This window comes from Hevea brasiliensis, chromosome 8 (assembly GCF_030052815.1).
Source record: "Hevea brasiliensis isolate MT/VB/25A 57/8 chromosome 8, ASM3005281v1, whole genome shotgun sequence".
Lineage (NCBI taxonomy): Eukaryota > Viridiplantae > Streptophyta > Magnoliopsida > Malpighiales > Euphorbiaceae > Hevea > Hevea brasiliensis.
Window position 1 is genome coordinate 20,519,429 of NC_079500.1, and position 23,838 is coordinate 20,543,266.

Below are 23,838 nucleotides of genomic sequence, written 5' to 3' on the forward strand. Positions count from 1 at the left end.
TGCGTATGTGGTTGTATTAAGGGATGATCAAATGCATTCATTACTGGCCTCTCAGGTTATCACGATGGCATCTTTACTCCAAGAGCAGTAACCCAGTTAGGAATTCAACTTGGAGGGTCCAATTAAAATGATTTATAAAAATAATATACATAAAATAATATAAGTTGACAAGAGAATTGATTACAAGATATTAATAAATTGTTTCAATTAAATTACAATAATTTTCATCTATTTTTCATTAATTGAAATCTATTCATAATAACTTCGTTGTTAATACTTGTAAATACATCTTGTATTTGGGAGTGAACTTTTAATGATATTCATTATAGAAAAAAGCTATTTTCATTGTGATTGTAGGAACTAGCAAGATTAATGATAATTTGACTAATAAATATACCGAAGGAAAAATAATATGCTTTCTTATGACAATCATCTTCTCAACAAGACCTTTAATTCCACTCATTTCAAAAAATTTCTTATCTATACGCATATCAAAGATAAAGTTCTCAAGTTGAGATTCAAGTTTCATTAGAGCAACTGGAGAAAATTCACGTTGATAAAATTTTGCAATCAATTTGCCCGTATCGAATGCAGAAAATGAATCCTTAGGATCAAGACATGCCATACATAAAAGTAAATTTGTATTCACTTCATCAAATCGATTATTAAGTTCTTAAAACTGCATATCAATCACAAAATAAACATCTCAATGCAATAATGATGGAGATTTGTCATTTCTTTTCTTCTACGCCTTGATTTCCCTCTAGCTACATAGACATCCTTCATTTCTAATATAGCTATATCATATTTATCACAAATTCCAATACCTCAAGTAATAAAGGTTTCCAAACATTATCTTTTATCACTTGAAAATGGCATTTTGAGACTTTAACCATATTTATAGCATTTACAATATCTTGATCCCTCCTCTCTAAAACTTGTGATAACTCATATGTGATTCCCAAAATCTTTCTTATAAGATGAAACACAAAGACAAATTCAATCGATTCATAATATCTAGCAAATCAATTGCTTCAGCCTTTTGTCGATTATCACTACCATTTTCTCTAATATACTCAAGAACATTAATGACAGAAGGAAATAAATGCATCAAATTAATGAGTATACCATAATAAGAACTCCAAAGAGTATTTTCAAGTCTCTTCAATGCCGGTTCTTGATTTAGATCTTGTCTAGTTTTTTTTTTTTTTTTATCCCTTCAAACACTTTCTCTATTTGCATTTCTCCAAGTATGTCTCTATGCTTACAAGAACCTCCAATAACATTATACAAATGAGTAATAGCATTGAAAAATGAACCTATACTTAAATGCTTTTTAGCAACAACAACAAGTGTAAGTTGGAGTTGATGAGCAACATAATGGATATAATAAACACTAGAATCCTCCTTCAAAATAAAACTTTAAAGCCATTAAATTTACCTCGCATATTACTAGCTCTATCATGGCCTTAACCTCTCAAACTAGATGTATTCAAGCCATAAGTAGAGAGCAAGACTTGATACCTTTTTTAAAAGATGCCGCACTTATATTATAGACATGCAAAAGACCAATAAATCTTTCAATAACAGATCTAAATCAATTAACATATCATATGATAACTCCTGTTTGCTTTTTAACTGATATATCTTGACATTCATCAACTAAAATAAAGAATAAATCATCTCCCAAATCTTTAATGATAACCTTTATTGCCTTAGTTGCAATTGTATTAATGATATCTTTTTGAATATCAGGAGATGTGAGTCTAAGATTGTTAGGAGCATTCTTCAACACAACAATATTAATTTCTTCATTGCATGAAGCCATAACTTTTAATAATTCAAGAAAATTTTCTTGATTTAATGAATTTTTAAACTCTCATTCCCTTGAAAAGCCAGTCCTTGCATCAAGAGATAACGAAAACATATAATTGATGCAAAAAGATAGTTTAGATGCAACTGTTTGACTGTTTGACTGGACGTCTACTCTTGAAGGAAATGAAAAATAAATGAAGACACAGGAAATAACTATTTGACTGGACAATCTATTTTGAGATTTTAATGCAATTGGATATAGAAGAAATTTCAAAAGAAAGCTGGAGAAAATAAACAAGGGTATTCGACAAAATGATAGTTTAGATGCTTACCTGTGGGGAGTTAAAGAGACGGATGGAATGACTCCAGAATCCTCAAGTATTGCAAAGCTAAAAGCCGTCGGCCGAAAGACTAATGCTTACTTCAGAGTAATGGGAACCAGGTCGGAATGCAGTTGAGTCGAAGCGATGGGAACGGGTCAGAATGCAGTTAAGCTTGGAGAGTAATATACTGATGTTAGGGCGGCGAAGACGAAAATGGACGAAAAAGGAAAAATAGTCTCACAGAGTAATGAACAGACACTGAAAACAAAGAATTTCAGGGTCTAGAACTCCTTCAATGAAGATACTTAAGAAAACTGGTTTCCAAAGTTTCTCAAAAGCTTAGAATGGCAAAGTAGCAAGACTGAATTAAATTTTCAGATTCTTTCCACTATAATCACCACCACCTTTTTGCCTGTCCCTTCTACAGTATTGCATGCAGGTATTTATAGGGAACGGGTGATCATTATGGAGGGTCAGGATCTCATCAGGGGAGGACACAATCCGATGCCTTAGAATTAAAGAGAATCAAAATGGAGGTTGGGATTTTATTTAGAATATCCGTCCTTTCTTCTCTTAATCCAACGGCTCAGGGTCTTGCCTTACAAGTTGGATCCGAAGGCTGAGAATAAAAAGCACCGAACCTATCGTCTGCTTTTTGATCCAAGGGCTCCGGGTCCGTCCTTACAAGTATGATTAACGGTGGAGATCGAGGTGTACAGGACTGCTATAACTATTTTGGTGTCTATTAGCTAGGTGGGCATTTCTGCAAATGAGGCGTGCAGTGAAGATTTGATTTACGGCTGCAAAGCTTTAACTAACTCGGCTCTGATTATGAAGAGAGTTATTTGAAAGCTATTCAACCTTTCCATGCTTTCCGATCTCTATTCCTTCCGACCTCTCTATTATGACCTTCTTCTTTTCCGATCTCTTCATATCGGGCCCCCCATCGCTTCCCGATCTCTCTCATTCTAGATTTTTCCTTTTTATCTGACCTGCCTTAGTCAAAGCATTTAATTCTTTAGTTACCGATACATCCGCTTCGGTTTCTGCATGCAATAAATGCTAAGGCCCTATATATATACACCAACGAGAAATCCCCTTCACATTTCACTCCTCCTCCTTCAGTTTCTCCATTTCTCCAATTCTAGTATCCTCGGTAATAATTTTGATTATGGTGATTGCTTTTGATCTTTTTCGGACTGTTTTCTTCGCCCTTCGCCTAAAAATTTATGATCCCAGCGATTGGAGAACCATGAGGACAACATCTAATGACATTGAGCAAACCAGACAAATTTACTGATCAAGATCGAAAGTGACGAACGTGCCGATCTCAAGTCGGTCTACCGATGTAATGGGTGGACCGATTTCGGGCAAGAGAAATGCTATTTTCAATCTTAATGTCGGTGACCGCCTCTTGAAGTTCATTTGGCCCTTCACCACATCGGGCATCCCGATTGCAGCTCAGTTCTGATAGATGACATCGATGATGACTTATCTCACTATCATGAGAGTCATAGTCACCCTTTCTGAGCTACACATCTATCCAATACTTGTGGCTGGCTTTTTGATTAAACACATCTTTTGATTCAGCCACAAGACTAGGCTTTGACATAGGCCATTATTATGTAAGATATAGTGCTGATCTTTAGAGATCGCCCAAATGATGTAATCCGATATTTAAAGATTTCCCCAATGATGTAATCCGATCTCTTGACATCGCCCAGATGATGTAATCCGATCTTTTGGAAATGAAATAATATTTTATTTGAAGATTTTTATTTTATTATTGCATTAGTTACTTTTTCGATCTCTGATATGCATATCCGATCTGATCCCTAAACGAATCGCCATTAGCCGATCCATGATTTAGGAAGTTTGTCCGATCCGAAGACCTCGGCTAACCGATCTTATTTATTCGATTTTTTATTCTGTTTCTAGAATCTTCTTGCGACGTGTCGAGAAAGCGGCTGGTTCCGCTAACCGATGCGTCGCTTGGGACTTCGCGAGCATTTAATGCTCAGACGGGTATAAATAGGGGCGAGGTGAGTCAGTCATTTCCTTATGTCATTTTCAGAACCTCTTAGTAATCCCAGAGTTTTCTCTCGTTTTCTCAATTTTTTCAGCACCGATCACATTCTGGTAAGGATTTTGATTCTCTTCTTGGTTAATTTCTTTTGTTTATCCTGAAAATGAGCGGCGCCGAGGGTCAGAGAGCTGCTAGCCAGCCTTCCGTTCACATCTCGTGGACATCGGATGAAGTTGAGGTAATTAGGTCAAGTGGACGACTTGAACCTTCTACAACCTCTGTCCCAGCTCGTGGTCGGGTGGCTCAATCCAAATGGGCCTCTACTTTGGGGAAAGAAAATCTCCCCCTAGATGAATTGCCATCGGTCCTTAAGAGAACCGACCTGCAGTCCATTAGTCAAGAGTATAACCTCCGAACCGATTCTTTTGAGCTTATACGATGCCATAGCAATCTCCAAGCCGATCATTTCTTTGAAGAAAATGACATGATCATGGTGTATGAGGAACAATTGAAGGCTGGACTTCGGTTTCCCTTGGACGATTTCTTTAAGGCCGTTCTGAAGCTTCATCATGTAAGCATAGCCCAAGTGCACCCTAATTCATGGCGGATCCTGGTGGCTTTCAGAGGGTTATGCCGAGCCAAAAAGCTCGAGCCTACAGCGAAGGTTTTTGCTGAGTTGCATAGGCTTATTCGCCGGAAGGACGACGAGTACTGGTTCTTCCAAGCCAAGCCGCACTGTGGGCTTTTTACCAACCTCCCCTCTTTGCTGAAGAACCGGAAGAACCGGTTCTTTATATTGAGGAGCAAGATCCCGAATGGCTTCGAGGGTTTTTCACGTAGTTGGCAGTACCTAGTCCCTTCAGCTCTAAAAAAGATCACTTTGAATAGAGACGAGGAGGCCATGGTAAAGGAATTGAAGGAGCAGGCGGCTACCCATAAGTATTCTTGCCCATATGCCGTAATGGCTGAACTGAGGTGGTGGCTAATGCAGATGATCACCAATGAAGATTATGAACTGCATCTCTCTGACCTCAGACCCGGGATCGATATAACCTAAATCTTTAGCCTCCTCACTTAGGTTATCTCACTAACTGTTTTTCCGTGCAGGAATGGCTGGAGGCGAAGGTGCAAAGGAAAGCCGCAAGTGAAAAAGCGAGGTCTCCTGGAAGGTACGAGAAATGAAGATCGCCGCGGCATCCCAAACGCCAAAGCGAGATTTGGGAGAAGTGCCGGGCTCTTCGTCCCGTCCTTCGGAACAACCGCTCCCAGAGGTGGAGATCGCTCCTTTCCCTTCTTGATAGGAAGAATCGCCACCTCCGCCTGTTTCCTCAAGTGCTGAGGGAGGATCTTCTCAACCTGCTGTAAAGACCCTTTCTTGTGGTGCCCAGATCCTCATTCACTCTCTAGAGAAGAACCGATCAGTTCGGGGGAATCCGGGCTTGGCCAAAGTTCTGGGTGCCACCATATGCCTCAAGGATGACCGGAACAAGCTGACCCCGGATAGCCTTGATAATCTCTTGGCTCAGACGATGAGCTTGAGCGTAGAGAGCCTAGTGAACCAACACATAATTAGGAAAAAGGCTCATCTCCTGAGGCAGGAAATTCTGAAGGCGGTCCCAAGCCCAACTTTCGTCCGCCCAGGACTATATCACTGAGATTGAGGGTCGGATGAAATCCTATAAGGACAAGATAGCCAAACTGGAGCGGGAACTAGAAGAAGCTCGGGCCCTATGAACTGCCGATGTCACTCGCCTTATCGAAGAGATCAGAGTGAAAGAAGAAGAGGCTGTAACGAGGGAAGCTAGCGCCTATGTGAATGCACATGGAGATCTGCTGGCCGAGCTCGAAAGACGTTATCCTAGGAAAGACTTCTCCTGGATGGTGGATCTTGCTCCTAGAGATGAAGAGGAGAGCGAGGAGGAGCCCGAGAGAGAGGGAAGGAATGAGAGAATTGATAATGTATCCGGGGAGCAGGCTGGGGGAGACGCTCCTGCCGAATGACTTGTAAATTTTTATTTTGAAATGAATTGAAGCCCTCTCTTTTGTTCAATTTCTTGATGAGATCGGAAAGCGTCCCAATTGTATGAGTACTTGATTGTTTGAACGTATTAGAACATTAAACTTTAAAGCAACTATTAACCTAAGTATAAGAGATCGGAAAGACATCACTCGTAAGCATGAGATCGGACTAAGCCATGACCAAACACCAGGTAAAACTTTAGAATATTAAAATTGCAAAGATTTGACACTGACTTGAACTTTTAAGGTCGGAACTATTATTAGACCGGACAGAAACCTTAACTTTATTTTAAGGAATATCTGGGACATTCAAGTGAGAAGCCCGATCATAACATTAGCTAAATGAATTTCCACAATATTTGTAAAGAGAGATCGGAGGCAAGACTGGATGGTCCGGAGACCCGTCATTGATTCGAACCCCTCTGATAAGAGATCGGAAAACAATTAACTAAGTGTGGGATCGGTTTATTTCATGGTCGAGCAATCGATGTGTTCGGAAAAGTCATTTGTGATCGAAGGACATCGGCTGAGAGTCGATTTTGAAGTCCCTAGACTTCGGTTATCGGCCAAAATATGGTGTCGACAATCACTATGTAAACAACTAACCACTAAAAACTAATAGTTAATAGCTAATAAAATAATTAATATTTATTAAAACAGTTGATAGCTATTATAACAATTAATATTGTCGAAACAAGGCCTTAGATTCTTCCTAACTACTCATAACCTTTTAAATACATGAATGATGACTCTCGCATACATTAACTTACAATTAACTCACGTGTTAACTTAGAATTCCAAAAGCCTAACTATTAACTCTCATGACTACACTCATTAAAACAAGTTTATTTCTTCAACATCCCTCCTTAAACTTGAGCTTTTGAAACTCCAAGATAAGCCCTCAAACCCAGTAGAGCTGTAGAAGCGATAAATGATCCTGAGATTCTAAATACAACATTAACTAATGTATATCAATCTATATAAATATCATAAAATTGAGCTTTAAAAAAGGTTAACACTATATTGCCAAGTGGCAATCTATTTTTTGGCCAAATGGCATCTTATATGGAGAAAATAGATTCTCCATCACTATTGTTACTCATTCCTCTGCTACTGTTTTTATTATCATTCTCTTTCTTTTTTTTTTATCCTTCTTCAATTTTTCTCCTCTTTCTTAACAGTTCTTTAATTAAGTATAAAGTCTCCCACCTTTCAACTGTCATCTGTTACAAATCTGTTACGGTTTTTATAATGGTTGTCTTTTACCCTTTGCTTTCCTTCAGTTTTAGCCTTTCTGTTCTCTTTCTTGAGAGTCCACCCTTTCAACTTTCATATGTTACAAATTATGTTTTCATTATTAGGGACTTATAAACTCCATTGTTATAGTTATGGAACCTATAAAATGGGACATATTTGCAGAGATTGATAACTTAACAGATAAGCACATGAGAATACTATAACAGAAATGGAAAAATTAGTAAATCATAAATAAACCAAAACCCATTAGTTGACAGTCAACCTGAACTACTGTAGCTACTTGACATGGTTGGTGATGGTTCCCCACTTTCCCTCCCCCTATAAGGAAAACATAGAACACAGTACACTTGAGCACTCTTTGATGTCTAATCTCGAAGAAGATGAAGAAATTGCCATTGGGTCCGATGGCAAGTGTGTCTCTGGTTTAATCACCATTGGCTCCACAGAGCCATTGTTCTCTAATGATTTGTGGAAACTAGAAGCACATGCCTTAATCCTCTTTGGCTTCTCTTCCATAGAGTTTCCATTTTTATTTGCTTGGCTTCGATGCTTCATGAGATTGTGACCATTGACGGAGCTTTTGCCTTCAATTTCTGCATTCCGTAAGACTGCAGTCCCTAAACTTGATTCTGGGTTCATGTGATCGAAGACATTAGCAGAAATTTATTGTGTTTCTAATTGTAGTTAAGTTGAAAATTGGATGCCTTATAATTTTCTGTTTGGTTTAATGATTCATGTGCAGGTGGACATTTGCATTAGTTATGGTATATTTTGCAGTATGTAAACCACATTTTTCAATTTTAATTCCCTAATAAAGCAGTTTAGTAGTTTACATTTATTTGTTTCTTTATGCAGTTTGCCACTGTCACATGATTTGGATATGGGTATTGGATGTCATCATTGCCAATTCCCAATGAAAATGTAGATTCTTTAGAACAGATGTGGAAGATAACGAAACTACAAACTCTACAACTTACAAGGAAAAAGTAATGAAAGGAACTATCAAAGTAGCAAAGCCACTGTGCAGAAGAGGCAATTAGGCTGAGAGCTGGATTTTGGGGATATCTTATGCAAAATATTTATCAGGTCAGTTCTTCTACAGATCAATTTTCTACATAGTGAATTGAAAATAACATGCATCTTTTGTGCTTATATTGAATTAATGAAAATAAACATACACATTATTAATTATAATTACAAAAAAAAAAAATTAGAAACAGTAAGTATAAATAATTAAAAATTTATCAAGTAATAAACTGATTGTCCACAATTTGTTACTGCTGTTTTGTTACTGCTAACCATTTCCAGCTCTTCCCCTGTTTTGTTACTGCTGCCAGTGTCCCTTCTCCAGAGCCTTCCATCCTGTTTATGTAATCTTCTTTCATCCTTCAACGAGCTCTTCTAATTCTTTTAGTATAAACCCACATTGTGCCCAGGTTTTATCCATTTCCTGCTAGCCCATAGATTGATCACGATCCTTAACAAACACCTTGAGGAATTACAAAAACGAAATATTGTGATAAAAACATAGGATAGTGTTCGATTGACTAATGAATAAAGTAGTTGCATACCTCACAAAAATTCAGTGGAGATCTACTTGAATATTCCCTGTAAGGACATTCAACATTCACGGACCAAGCATTGATCGAATGTTTCTACCTTCTCTTATCTGGAACAATCAATAGCAATAGTTAAGGTCTAAGAATGGAGACTGGAGCGCTGATTTAATACAGTAATCTCTCACCAATACCTGCTAAAGTTGCTGCATTATACACTGATTGAAGCTTCTCCACTTTCAGTGGACTTGGTATCCATCTCTTGTGTCCTAAATAAGCATCCTCCAATTTTGTTACAACCCCTAGGTGAAAATCCAATCAGAAACACACTCATGAATATTCAAAGTTAATATGACAAAGATACAAACCATGATTCACATTGAAACCGAATTGAATTTCAGAATTCCCTTTTACTTGGATATTCTAATGACCAATGAAAGCAAAAATAAACCCATCTAAAAAAATTTAAAGAGCCATAATCCAAAATGAAATTTTGCATTACCTTAAGGCTTGAGCACTAGTGCCAAAGCATTTTTTGTCAAAATTTCTTCAATTTTGTAGCAGCAGGTAGGTGTATTACTAGCTGAAAATGAGTTTGACTTAGATGGGTATCCTCTACATAATATTGCTGTGTGGTGGTTCTCTCAGCTGTTTGAGATTCTGATTGTACTACCTGCACAACAATCATTATACATGCTACAATCACAGGATTCATTAGAGACGATAAAATTTTGAAAATCTCATTTGCGTGCCCCAGTTATCTTCTTATTTAGTAACATTCTTTAAAGTTCTCAAATTTCTTGCAATGTCACCAAATTACTATTTGAGCATGTAACTGTGAAATTTCTCAAAATAGTCATGGATAAAAGGGAAAAGGATTTAGGATATCCCTTCGCAGTTCACTTTCCCCCTCTCTCCTAACTTGAATTAATTTTGCCCACTAAATAGCAACGGCTATTTCTCCCTCTACCTGAGCTACTATAAACAATGAATATGCAGCACAATGGAGTCAATCAGCTGATTACTTTTCCCAAGAAAATCAAAAGGGAAAAGGAATTTCCTAAATCAGGAAATAATTTTAAAAGAAAATCCAAGAGATCAGAGGGTGCTAAATGAGTATCAGTAACGATTAAATCAGAGACCATAGCCACGGAAATTAATGTTCAAACAACAGTGCCAATTTGCCATGGAAATTTGTGTTCATTAATAAATTGTATAATCTTCAAACAAAGCAAACTAACATGAATAATAATACAAGAAATTCAAAATTGAGAGTATAATAAATTAAGCACAGATTCAGACATCTACCTTCAACTGGAAAAATCGGTGTCACAAATCTCAAAGAACATCAGCCTTATTCAAGCTTTTGCATACGAACACTGGCCTATCCCCGTCTCTTTAGCTTTCTGGGAATGAAATTTGACAGCGAAAGAATGAGCAATATTACAATCATTAGGTACAAAAAATATGAGTATTAACTATGAATAAATTGGTTGAATGATTTGAACACAATATATATAAAGTGATTTGATTATATTTTTTTCAATTAATGCTTACCATTTCCACAAATAATGATTGAATGGTGTTATTAAGGCTGCCTTCCCATTCCCATTCGCATAAATATTTTTTTTTTGAGAAGTTTCGGTATTTCCGTTCCCAATCCCATTCCCATTCACATTTATATTTAGGTTCTCCTGTTTGAACTCTCCATAGCTTTGGCGCGCTCAAGACTTCTTGCGCAAAAATCTTCATATTGGGGCATTCTATAATGATCACTTCTTCCAAAGAAGGGAAACTGAAGGTAGAATTACCAGAGCAGAAGCTAGAGAGGCTTGGTAGATGTTGAAGTTCCAAACATTTTAGTTGACCGAAGCAAATCTTCTCTTCTTCATCTTTATCTGCTTCAGTCACTATAATTTCTTGGATCAGTCCACATTCCTCTATCTTCATTTTTCTAAGTCGTTCAAGACTTCTCGCTGTTGAGGAAGATATTAGATTTACTAGACCATGGCAATTTGATACCTCCAGTGTTTTGAGATTTTGTAAAGAAACTGAGGATGGCACTAAAATTTCCAGTCTGCCACATTCCAGTACTTCTAAAGTCTCCAGATATTGAAAAACTGTGAGTAGTTTAGCGTCCATCAGATGCTTGAGCCTTGGCAGCTTAGACAGCTTTAGTTCTTTCAATTTTACAAGTCCAGCACGTGTTTCCTCGCTAATAACCTCTTCATGAAAAATGATTTCTTCGAAAGAAGCATCACTCAGAACAAGCTTCTCCAGATTGGGTAAAATTTGAAAGAAATAAGATGGCAAAAGTGTAGAGTCATTGGAAAAACAAGTTAGCTCAATGCCTTTCAGTCCAGACAACAAATCAGCTTGAGACCACATATCCTTCATGGTGTTATATTCCACTCTCAATTCTTCTAAACTTGGGATCGCAACCTAATAAATCAAAAAAATAATAATCAATAAAAAAGGATATAGGATGATCAATAAACAAGGATATTAATAAAAACTGACCTTCCCGCCAGAAGAGGCCGCAATGGAAAAAACAAAGTCCCCATTGTGAATTCCTGCTTCATTTCCCTCAGCAATCATGCTTAGATCTTGTTCCTCACAAAATTTTGAAGCTAATAATTCCATGTTTGGACAGCCAACCATATCAATTCTTTTCAGGGATGGGCATTTCAGAAAATCCCTTGCAGAATAAAAACTTGACAAGTTAGGCAAAAACTCGAGACTTATGGACTTCATTGATGGAAACATGATCTTATCTTTCGCTATTTCCTCTTCTGCTTCTTTTGTGATGATATGTTCCACCAAACAACATCTTTTTAATTCCATATGTTGGAGATTTACAAGACCCGAAGCCATGGACAGAGTAAATATATTAGTCAAGCTGCTACAATTCTGAACTTGCAACTTCTTTAGGTTTTTAAAGCTCAAAATTCCTTGAGGATCATCGTTCCACACATGCCTCAATCTAGGCAAATCAATTAACCTCAATTCATTTAAATACTTCAATAACCCAACATCACCTTCGTCAGCATTTAGCCCTTCCAAATCAAACAGCTCTTCTACAGAATCGCATCTTTCTACAACCAGCTTATTTTTCATTTTTGACAAGAACAAGTACCTTAGTAGATTTGAGGATACGGCATTTGAGAAAAAAGCACAATCGTCCACCACTAACTTTCGCAAGTGCTTCAAGTTCTTGAATGGAAATTGGCCATGCCATTTTTCTTTCAGCATAGGAAAGTTGGAGAGCTGCACTTCACATATCAATTCAAATGCAACCTACAAAATCAAAATATTGCATTATTGGAGAACACAAAACAAGCATATTTAAATAAGTACAATTAACCAAACACATTAACACTGAGTTCATTAAGAAGAGACGCAAGATTTGGTAAATACGTACATATTTCATGTAAAGCTGTTCAATGGTGGCATTGAGATTGCCTTCGCAATGCCATTTTCGATCGTCGTACCAGCCTGCCAATACACCGTGTAACTTTGGCGTGCTTGACACTCCAGCAGTGAAAATCCTCAACTTAGGGCATTTACGAACAGTTAATTGTTTTAATGATGGGAATTTGAAAGTGTAACTGCCCAAGCAGAAGCTTGTGAGGCTCTGTAAATCTTCAAGTTGTAATGTTTTCATTTTGCTGAAAACAATCTCATCTGTTGATCCAATTCCGACCCCTTGATCGCCTCCTACTATTTCGGTCAACATATTGCAAGATTCTACAGTCAATGTCTCAAGTTGTACCATACTTTTGGCTGTAGAAGATGCAACAATATTTATCAATGCGTTGCATTCACTTACTTTCAGAGCTTTTAGATTTCGGAAAGACGCAGAGGATGGTACTAAAAAAATCAAATTTCCACAAGACTCTATCTCAAGATCCTCAAGAGACTGAAATAATGGATTATGCAGTTGGCAGTCGGATTCCCATACATTCTTCAAATCATCAAGATTTTTAAGCTTTAAAGCCCTTATCCGCGGCAATGCAGTGATATCTTCTTGGTCACCGACGAATCCTTCAAATGGAAATAGCTGCTTGAGAGAAGAATGAAGGACTACAAGATTTTGCAGATTGGGAAATCCTGGAAGTAAACTAAACAAAGGAACAAGAGATTTGTTTGGAAAGCAACGCAATCGAAGAACTTTCACTTGGGAAAAGAAGTCTGTTGGAAATTGAGATTGCAGTATGGTTATGGCAGACTTCTTGTCTAATGACAACTCTTCCAAATTGGGAAACATCTGCACATCAATAAATAAAAATTCGAAACCAAGTTGGATTAGGCTTTTTTAAAAAAATTATTACTTTGTAAATCAATAATATTATATCATGTTAATACATTTATGGATAAACATGTTATTTTTCTATAATTATTTTTGGAATATAAATGATGTGAAAGAGTATTATTGGCTTAGCGTATTATTAGCAGCATGGGAATAATTTTTTTTATTATTTTTAAATTTTATTGCATTATTTTTATTATAATGTTGTATCGCAGTTATTAAATTAATTTTTTTTAAGAAAAAAAAAAAAGAAAAATAAGCGTCCCAACTCCAATGCCAGTTCTCATTTTTTTTTTTTTAAAGAATTCAAGGGAAATATAGTAAATAAGTTAAATCGAAATAATTAGGGACAAGATTAGATTTCAAAAATCAATTGAAATCCTTTTTTTATTTTATATTTGTTTTTTCTTTACAATTATTATGGTGAGAAATTTAATAAATAAAAAATTTAAATTTTTTGACTTAAAAAATTTATTTTAAAAGATATGGAAATCATGTTAAAAATAATAAAATTGTGTGAAAATTAAATTAAATTTTTTTTTTACAAATTATTTTTTTTTTTAAAACGAAGCCTTTATCCTTTAGTAAATTCAATGGGGACATTATTGATGAAATTTAGTAGGGAGGAATTACTATAAACCCAAAAAATTACAAATTGGTGTAAAAGTTAAAATAAAAATGGAAAAAGTGAAAAAAGAGTGACATGCTTAATTAAAATGTTTCTTATATATTTGCAACAATACTAATTTAATAAAATGCAGTTAAATTTATATGTGTATACTAAATTTGAATGCCATAAAATTTATCTAAAATTTATTATCGCAGACTAATTAAAAATTAAATAAATATAATTTTTATTTTACTTTTTATGGGAAAGATATAAATTTATTTTAATTATGGGAGTTTTTATTTTTTAATAATAAATCTAGTAAGTAATTAAATTTTTGATATATGAATTTTTCTATATTTTATAATAATCAGTTTTAATTAAATTTTTTTTTCAAAATAACCTACTTTAAATCCAAATGAAAAATTAGCGTTATATACTTTTTAAATGTAAAAGAAAATTAAATAAAAATAAATTGAATTGAATTATTATATTTTTAACTTTTCAAACACGCTAGATAATTATTTAATAAATAAATATTTAATTTCATTTATATACTTATGAAAATGTTCAATTTAGTCTATTTTTATCTTTTTGTAAAAATTAATCTAGATGTTTTAATTTAAACTCAATTTAGCCTAACAATTTTAAGCTTTAAAAGTTAGATTTTTTTGATTTAGACCAAAAATCAAAAAGTTTAATTTCTTTATTTTTAGACTAAATTTCTTGATTAAGCTAAAAAAATCAAGAAGGTTGCTCTTGATTTTCTTAATTTTTAGATTAAATTGAGTTTAAATTAAAAATTTTAAATAATTTCAAAAAATAATTTAAAATGGGCGACAATTAAAATCCCAATAAATACCAACGTTTGAGAAATGAATAAGCAAAACTAACCTTATGATAAAAAGGTGTTGTAAGGAGAGTATCAAACCCTTCATTGTCTAGCCTTTGCTCTCTCCTTTCATCATTGGTGTTGGGTCTATGTAACCTCAGGAGTGTGCCAAAGACATTCTTCATGCTTGGACATTCATATATGCTCAACTTTTTCAATGATAGACATTCCAAATTACTCGATCCTGAATAGAAACTTGAAAATTTAGGCAAACATTCAAGTTTTATGAATTTCAACGAAGGAAGTATCATCTTATCAGCGGAAGAAGTTGCTTCCTCTGGTCCCTCCTTTTCTATAATTTCTTCAATTGTGTTACAATTGCTTAACTTAATCTCTTCAAGTTGCTTAAGGCACAACGCTGTCGACCAAGTAAATATATGCTTCAAGCTGTTACAATTTTCAACATGGAGCAACCTTAGCTTATTGAATTCTAAAATTCCCAGAGGATCCTTATTCCATAAATGTCTCAACATTGGCATATTTGCTAAGTGCAATTTACTTAGTTGGGGAAGTAGCTTAGTGTGCCCATCATCAACAGATAGCCCTTCCAAATCAAATACTATTTCTGCTGAATCACAGTATTCTACTTGAAGGCTTTTCAACTTGTTTAAAAACTGTAGTAGATTGGCTGGTACAGGTATATCAGAAATTGCACATTGATCCACTGTAAGCGATTGTACATTGTAGAAGAGTCTCCCTTGGATTCCACCATGCCAGAGCGCAGGGAATTTAGATGCTTGAAAATATGTCATCTGATTCCACAAGACAATATTATTTACAAACATGAAATGTAAATAGGGTAAAGGGGAAAACAAATGAACTGACTTCTAATAAACATACAAAAATGTTATGCAAGGAGTAACATTTATCTGCAGGAAAAAAAGTAGAAGAACAAATTCGCATATTCGTACCGATAGGCTAGATTCTATGGTTGCATTAAGGTTTCCCTCCCAGTGCTGTTGATTTTGCAGTCGTATTCCTCGTAGCTTTGGTGTGTTTAGAACTCCAAAAGAGAAAATCTTCATATGTAAGCATTGATCAACTGTAACATTTTCTAAAGATGGGAAATTGAAGGCGTGATTCCCTGAGCAAAAGCTGATAAGACTAGACAGAGAAATAAGTTCCAAAATTTGTAGTTTGCTGAAAATAATCTCATCCTCTGTATGATCAACTCCATCGCTTGTCACTATTTCTGTCATCTTATTGCAACTATGTACTGTCATTTTGGTTAGTTGCACCATAGTCTTGGCTGTAGACGCTGTTATCAAGTTTACCAATCCTTCACAGTTACTCACTTCAAGAGTTGCTAGATTTGGGAAAGATGATGACGATGGTACTATGTTGGTCAAACTGTTACAACCGTTTACACTCAGAGTCTCAAGATGCTGAAGAACTGGTTTCAGTATGGAGTCTTCGTCCCATATCTGCTTCAAATTATCAACAGTGGATAGCTTTAAATTTTTCACCAATGTAAATACTTCACATGAGAATAGCTCTTCTAAATTACTAGATTCTACAACAATTGTTTCCACATAATGCACTGTTTTAAGGAAACCAATGAGAAAAAGTTGTGATACGTTTTGCAAGTTGCTCAAAGTAAGAACTTTGAGTTTAGAAAAGTGCTGAAATGAAAATTGACCATGTCGTATGGCGATCAAATCCTTGTGCTCTAAAGTCAACTCCTCCAAGTTGGGACTCATCTGAGGAGAAGAAATAGATTGTTAAACCAATGAATTTTGGTTTACAGATACATACTTGAGTTGCTTTAAAAACCATAAATCTTAAATTACAACATTAATTGAAACTTAATAAAAAAAAAAAGAAATAATTAAGTAGTCAATAATTAAAATAATGATGAAATGTCTAAATACATGTGAAATGATAAAAGTATCCTTCATTAACAAAAAAAATTAAGATAATTATATTTTCCTAGAAAAAATCCTTTTACAAGAAATTTAAAAAAAAAAAATTCAAAATTTATTTACCAAGCAAATTTTTTCCAAGACAAAATATTTCAATTTTTTTCCTAAACCAAAAAAAGCATTTATCACAGAATAAAAATTTTCCAAGAAATTTTCTTTTAAAAATTTATGCTCCGTTAGTTCCGAAACTTTTATGATAATTTTATTGATTATATTAGTTAATGTTTTTTTAGTAATATCCAAATATTAAAGATATTTTAATTATTTCGTAAGTTTATCTTCATTTCTATTATAAATGATTATTTAAAGATAATAATAAAAAAATATATAAATTAAGATAAAAACTATTTTATAAACACATAATTTAAATATATATTAAAATAAAATTAGCATATAATTTAAGTCAAAATTAGGATTGATTAAAACTCTTTTTATAAACATATTATTTAAATAAAAATGAAAATAGAATGGTAATAAATTAACATATTGATAAAATATTATTAATTAGATTTCATTTTGATTTTTAAATTAAATATTAATGCGGAGCAATTTCCTATTAAATATTAATAAAATATTTCTCCTAATGTGAATGTAATTAAAAAGTAGGAGCAATTTCTGAAATTTATATTATAGAAATGAAAAAGAGAATTTTGAGGGGGAAAAAAAAAATTCAACTAATGAGTTACATAGAAAGAGGAGGAAAGGAACTTACCTTTTCCAACAATAGAAGGGGCTGTTGAATTGGAATGCTGTGTTGGCCCTCTTCATGTACTTCTTCCAGACCAAATTTCCTTACTTTGCGACAATTACGAACTTCCAAACATTTCAATTTTTGCCACTCAGAAATATGTGTCCCTGGATAGAAACTCCTCAGTTCTGATAGTTCAATAAGTTTAAGGGAGGTTAATCGAGGGAACTTAAAACAGTAATAAGGGGCTGGTTCCACATTTTCTGGCTTTGCAACAATCTCCTCAACCCCACATTCAATTATTGTAAGATTTTCAAGTTGCAAAAGACTCTCGGCTATGGAGGCTGGAAAGAGATTTTTTAGAACATCACAATTTGAAACTTCAACTGATTTCAAATTTTGAAAAGTGAAAACTCCTTGTGGATCCTTCCTCCACACATGCTTCAACGATGGGAGACTCTGTATAGATAATTTTCTCAGCGCAAATGCTTCAATAACATTGGACCCTTCAAGTTGATATATCTCTTGCAAAGAATTACAATTTTGTAAATTCAACTCCTCTAATCTTTGGAATCTTTCTAAGACATTTGATGGAAAAACAGTCATCAATTTCGAGCAATCAATTTTCAATGATTTTAGTTTACAGAAGGAATCAGCCGCAAATTGGCTGTGCCATATACTTTTCATGTCATTCATTTGCCCAAGACGCAAATTCTCCAAGTTAGAGAAAGCAACCTGAAATGCAAAATTAAAGACACTTAACGTAATCATAAGCCAATTAAAAGTGGGACAAAAATGTAATCAATCCAGGTGATTTATTCAATCTCTTCCTCTTCATTAAAAATAACATTTAAAATTAATTTTTCGTAAATAAATTACAAAAACATTTAGATAAAAGATTATACATGAATTGTGTAACAGAGATGGACAAAAGTGAAGGATTTGTAAAATCCCTATACAATTATCATTATGACAAATTAATTAATTAGGATGAAATGAAAACTTGAAAATAAAATATGAAAATGTTAAGAGTTTTTGGAGCAGAGAAGGTTGATTCCATAACAAACTCACACCTGTCTTAAAAATGATTTAATAATATTACTTAAAAATTTTATTATATGACAAAGCTTATTTAAATATTTTCAATTTTAATGATTAAAATCTTATTCCATAAACAAATTTAAAATTTTATATATTATGAAATTTTGCTCCTCATATTTTGTATCTCTAAAAATTAAATTTTTAATTAAATTTTAGGTTATATTAAAAAGAATGAATTATTATTTGAAAATTATATTAATAAATATATATATTTAAATAATTATTCAATAAAATATTATTTATAATATTTAAAAATTTAATTTTAAAATATTTCTTATATATATATATATTTAAAATTTAAAAATTTTATTAATAATTTTTCAACAAGCGTCACGTTTATTTATATTTTTTATATGTTATTTAATTTAAAAAAATAATAAAAAATTATTTACTAATCAATTTACTTTATTTACTAATACTTAAAATAAAATTATAATAAATTAAAAATTTTTCCATACATAAAATTTTATAATATGATTACAAAAAAATAAAATATAAAAATATATATTAAATTATTTTATTAAAATAAAATAATAAATTATCTGTACGATATCCAGTTAACTTTAATAATGAAGACTCACACCTTACATTGCAATTAGCAAAATTTTGGATTGGAAAAGCTTTAAGATGTCCATGTAAGCATGTATTTATGTAGAGAGAGAGAGAGAGAGAGAGAGAGAGAGAGAGTGGTAAAAATAATCACCATTTCATTGAAGAGAGATTGAATTTCAGTATTGTGGTTCGTCCCTGTGTAAACTTGTTTTGCCATCATGTCTGTATGTGGAACACTGGGGACCAAACACATCAATGCACCGCATCGCCGTATGTCCAAGTCTCTAAGAGATTGAAATTCAATTTGATAGCCACTGCAGAATCTAATCAAGTTTGGAAGCTTCCAAAGCGTCAGCGCATCCAATTTAGGGAAGATTATCTTATTCACCCTCTCATCTTCTTCTTCTATAGATTCCTTCGTCAGTATTATCTCTTTCATGGAACGACATGCACCAATATTAAGTTTTTTGAGATGCAAAAGACTTTTAACAATTGAAGTTGTAAATAAATACTTCAATTTGTTGCAATCGCACACTCTCAAGCTTTTTAAGTTTGAGTAAGTTGCGGAAAGTTGGTCGTGCCATATCTTTTCACAAGTAACTGAGTCTAGTTGAAGATCCTCCAAATTGGGGAAAGAAACCTGCAGAGATAAAGCCTTTGTTTCAAGCACTGCTCTAATAATTTTCTATTAAAATAAATTAAATAAATAAAAAAAAGCATACAGATAATGTCAAAAGATTAGTGCATGACATACCATTCTGTTGAAAAGTGATGATTGAGCACCATGCTCGCCCTCTGACAGAAATTCCTCAAATGCTGTCTCATCAGCAGTCAATATTTGCTTGTGTCTCGATTCAATTCCTGGAGGCGCCATCTTTATTTTGCTGCGAAAGCTTCTAAGATGTGGTAGATCATCCAGCTTCAAGGAGCGTAACTGATTGAACTCAACCACTTCTTCATTGCTGTCTTGATCTTCATCTATAACAATAGCTTCCATGTTGGGACAAGACCGCACTTCCATTACTCGTAGCTGCAAAAGACATCTGGCAGTAGATAATGAGAAGAGATTCGTCAATCTGTTGCAATTTCTTACTTTTAAAATTTCTAATTTATTAAAAGATCCTGCAGCGAGTTGACCATGACAAATCTTCTCCAGATTCATTAAATTTTCCAAAATTAAGGACTCTAGAATGGGAAAGGCATCACATGCAGCCCACTTTGTCGAATTGATGATATGTTGAATGACGGTATTATTCTGGACATGGAGATGCTTCAATTGCGGAAAGCCGTCCCCATCAATATCATACAACACATTCTCAGCCCCTCTCACTTCGTCTAAATATAAAACTTCAGTCTCCCTCAACAACACTTTGACCCCATACTCTGAATGAATGCTTGTCTTGAGCTTAAGTTTCAGCATTCTGGAGGTTTCATAATTCCCATTCCAGTCCCATCCATACCCTATGAGTATTCTATAGCTTTGCAACCCATTAGAAAATAGGCGTTTTGGTAATATCTTGGCATCCAGTATCTGTATTTCCAAAGTCATCAAGTGAGACAAGTATTCCAACTCAGCAAGGCTTGCATTGCCTTGATTTCTAATCCCATCGGCCTCCCACTGATCAAAGCTGTTACTCATATACAGTGCTTCTAGCTGGGACAGCTTTGATAAGGCACTTGCAGGAATCATTTTGAGTTTGGAACAATCGCTCACATCTAACAATTTTAGTCGAGTCAGTTCCTCTATTTGTCTGGGCAACTCAACAATGTAGGAGTTTGCAAAACTAAGGACTCGTAGTTGCTTCAAGACTCCGATGATAGCTATGTCATCCAGTTGGCATCGATGCAAGCAAAGGGTATGAAGGTTGGATAGGAAAGCAAGTGAAGAAGGAAGAGACACAAAACGCATCCCAGTAAAATCCACTACTTCGAGGTTTCTAATCCCCTTGAAAAATAGGTCTGGGATTCCCAAAGAAAGAACTTCAGTGAAAAGTAATAGTAGCTCTGCTTTTGGGCACTCCCACCCTTCAGGGAGATCTTCAATATCACAATAAGGCAGAGAAATTCTGGCGGAATCCTTGTTTGGCCATTCCATCAACTCACTGCCGCTTGTACCTATAAACGCATGTTGCTCTCTAGATGCAATCGATAAAGCAGTGTCTCGAACAACATCATGTATTTTCACAAATCCATACTTATCACCGTCTATCAATAAGCATTTTGCTTTGAGGGTATCAATCAAAGTATAAACTTTGTTTCTTGCTTCTTTGACAGGAGAAGTGTGCTTGAATAAACTTAGACCCATGACGTACTTCAGCAAGGACCGGATTGGAATATTAGATAGTCCTAACAGACCACAAAGTAAGAAAAACGACTTGACTTCATTACCAGGCAAATCATTGTAGCTTGACTCCAGAACCGAGTGTACTTTTGCATATATTTCTTCATTGTCAAACACAGATAGCTGCTTCAGCTTATCATTCCATGCGTATGACTCTTTATTTCGCAAGTCTGTCGCCACTGTGAGTAATAGAAGAGGCAATCCTGCACATTTTTTAGCAACTTCCGCGGCTATGGGAGGCAATTCTGAATCTTTAGCATCTGCCAGAGTCATTTCAAACAGACTCCGCGCCTCTTCGTCCTGCAGAACGTCAAGCCTGAATTCTTTTTGTGTGCGCATCTCACGAGATAATACATCTTGGCTCCTTGAGGTTAAAAGTATTTTGCATCCTCTGCAGACATCCCCAAATGGAATTCCTACTGCCTTTAAATCAAGTTGTTTCCAAATATCATCTAGAATTATAAGTACCTTCTTCTCTTTCTTCAACCTCTCATATAGTCGATTAGCTCTTCCAGGTATTTCCACCACATCAAACGTCAGGCCCAGGACATCAGCTATCTCCGATTGAATTCTTCGGAGTTCTGGCGTTTGATTCACTGCAACCATAACCACCACGTCGAATAGCTTCTCTTCAATAGCTTGCCTGTGGACCTCTTTTGCTAGGGTGGTCTTCCCCACACCTCCCATTCCATACACTCCGATCATGTTAAGATTAGGATCTCTCAGAGCATCCATAACTTGCTTCAAGAACAACACTCTTGAATTCAAGGCCTCACGATTATATACTGATGAGGCAACTATCTGCAGTAGACGGGGACGAAATGAAATTGAATCCAGGTCGCCTTCATTCCTAAGCTTATCAATTGCCAAAGCTTTCTTCTCTGCTTTCTTGCTAAGAAGGTAGCGCGTCTTCAAATCAGGACATAATCCAACGAAACACCTCTTTTTCGCTTGTTCTTCGCCTTGGATAAATTCCTCAGCTTCTTCAATAGCTTTGCCTGCATCGATCATCCACTTGTTGACACTTTCGTAGATCTCTTCCCCTTTTCTTGTCGCCTCATCAACGGATTGCTGCAACTTGAGTCTTTTGTTCTTCAACTGCTCAGCCTCACGATGTAGCGTCTCAACCTTGCTCTTGTAGATGAAAGGATAACTGATGTGTCGTTTGATCGGGACAACAATAAATTCCATGATGGGTTCTTTAATTACCTCTGTGAAGATGGAGATGAAGATATCTAGAACCATTTTTTTTTTTTCCTTTTTCAACCTGAAACCTCTGCTAAAAAGCAAAATAGAACAAAAAAATGAGAGCCAAACAAAAACAACAAGAAAGGACTGCTGAAATCAAATGGCAAACAAAACAGTCGCAAAAGAGTTTGAGAGTCGAATGAAGGTAGGAAACAGAGAATTAACAGAGAAATGAAGAACACGGAGAGAGAGAGAGAGAGAGAGAGAGAGGAGCGCTGGTTATGAATGAGTAAAGGGAGTGAAATGAATGATAGGAAGGAATTGACGAGTGATGACTTGATTGCAAAAGACAAAGGAAAGGGAAAGAGTTATAATTATTGATCCTATTAAATCGAATTTTAATTTCTTGCATAAATGATTATTACTCATTTTCTTTTAATTTTAAAAATTATTTTAATTTTATTCCTCAATTATTATTCAATTTTAATTTGAATTATAATTAATAATATATATATTTTTTTCATTTTTAAAGAATAAAACTAGTTTTTATTCGCATATGCATCATTATCATTTTCAATCATTGACTATTTTTTTTAATTGTAATTTTTATTTAAAATATTTTTATTGGAATTTATTGAGATTTATTATTCAATTAACTAAGAGTGTTAATGAATTTAATAATATTTAAATTAATAAAAATTTACTTTAATAATAATTATTAAATGAATTATTAAATTAAATTTAATTATGAAATATAAATAATAAATTAAAAAAAAAATAACAAGATACCAAAATTTGAATTATAAATCAAATCAATATAACGTTAGTTATAAAATATATTCAAATTGTTATTATTGCTATGAAAAAATATAATTAGGATATATATAATAATAATAATACTAATAATAATTAAAGAGTGGATTAGTATTAAATCAAACCATAAGTCATCGAGTGTTTGGTTGGTAGGAAGAAAAAATGACGCAAGCCATGACATGATCCTTTTGTCTTCTTGTTATTATATTAATGGTTGGCTTGGGTGCATGCCACGCCTCTTTGTCCCTTTTGTCTTCTTGTTATTATTTTAATGGTTGGCTTGAGTGCATGCCACGCCTCTTTGTCCATACTTTTCCACTTATCAATGTATTATTATTACCTAGTGGAGATCAACCTTTTACTTTCTTAAAGCCCTCTTTAGTCTTTATTCTTTTTTTCTCTTTTTTTTTTTTTTACTTTTCTTTATAT

General features: G+C 34.3%; 1 protein-coding gene across 2 annotated transcripts; it reads right to left on the minus strand.

Annotated features, from left to right (window-relative positions):
* Positions 1 to 8,476: 8,476 nt before the first annotated feature.
* LOC110653655 (uncharacterized) lies at positions 8,477 to 22,968 on the minus strand. Of its 2 annotated transcripts, none has more exons than XM_058151425.1 (13): positions 19,822 to 22,968; positions 19,219 to 19,707; positions 17,439 to 18,149; positions 15,716 to 16,504; positions 14,807 to 15,556; positions 12,418 to 13,263; positions 11,517 to 12,293; positions 10,554 to 11,438; positions 10,305 to 10,402; positions 9,499 to 9,669; positions 9,191 to 9,298; positions 9,012 to 9,109; positions 8,477 to 8,890 (listed from the first exon to the last, which is right to left on the minus strand). In XM_058151425.1, the coding sequence occupies exons 1-9, from the start codon at positions 22,651 to 22,653 to the stop codon at positions 10,355 to 10,357; spliced, it is 8,127 nt and encodes a 2,708-aa protein (XP_058007408.1). In that variant the 5' UTR covers positions 22,654 to 22,968; the 3' UTR covers positions 8,477 to 8,890; positions 9,012 to 9,109; positions 9,191 to 9,298; positions 9,499 to 9,669; positions 10,305 to 10,354. The 2 variants fall into 2 exon arrangements, with proteins under 2 accessions (XP_058007408.1, XP_058007407.1); XM_058151424.1 differs by having other exon boundaries at positions 8,477 to 8,929.
* Positions 22,969 to 23,838: the final 870 nt, after the last annotated feature.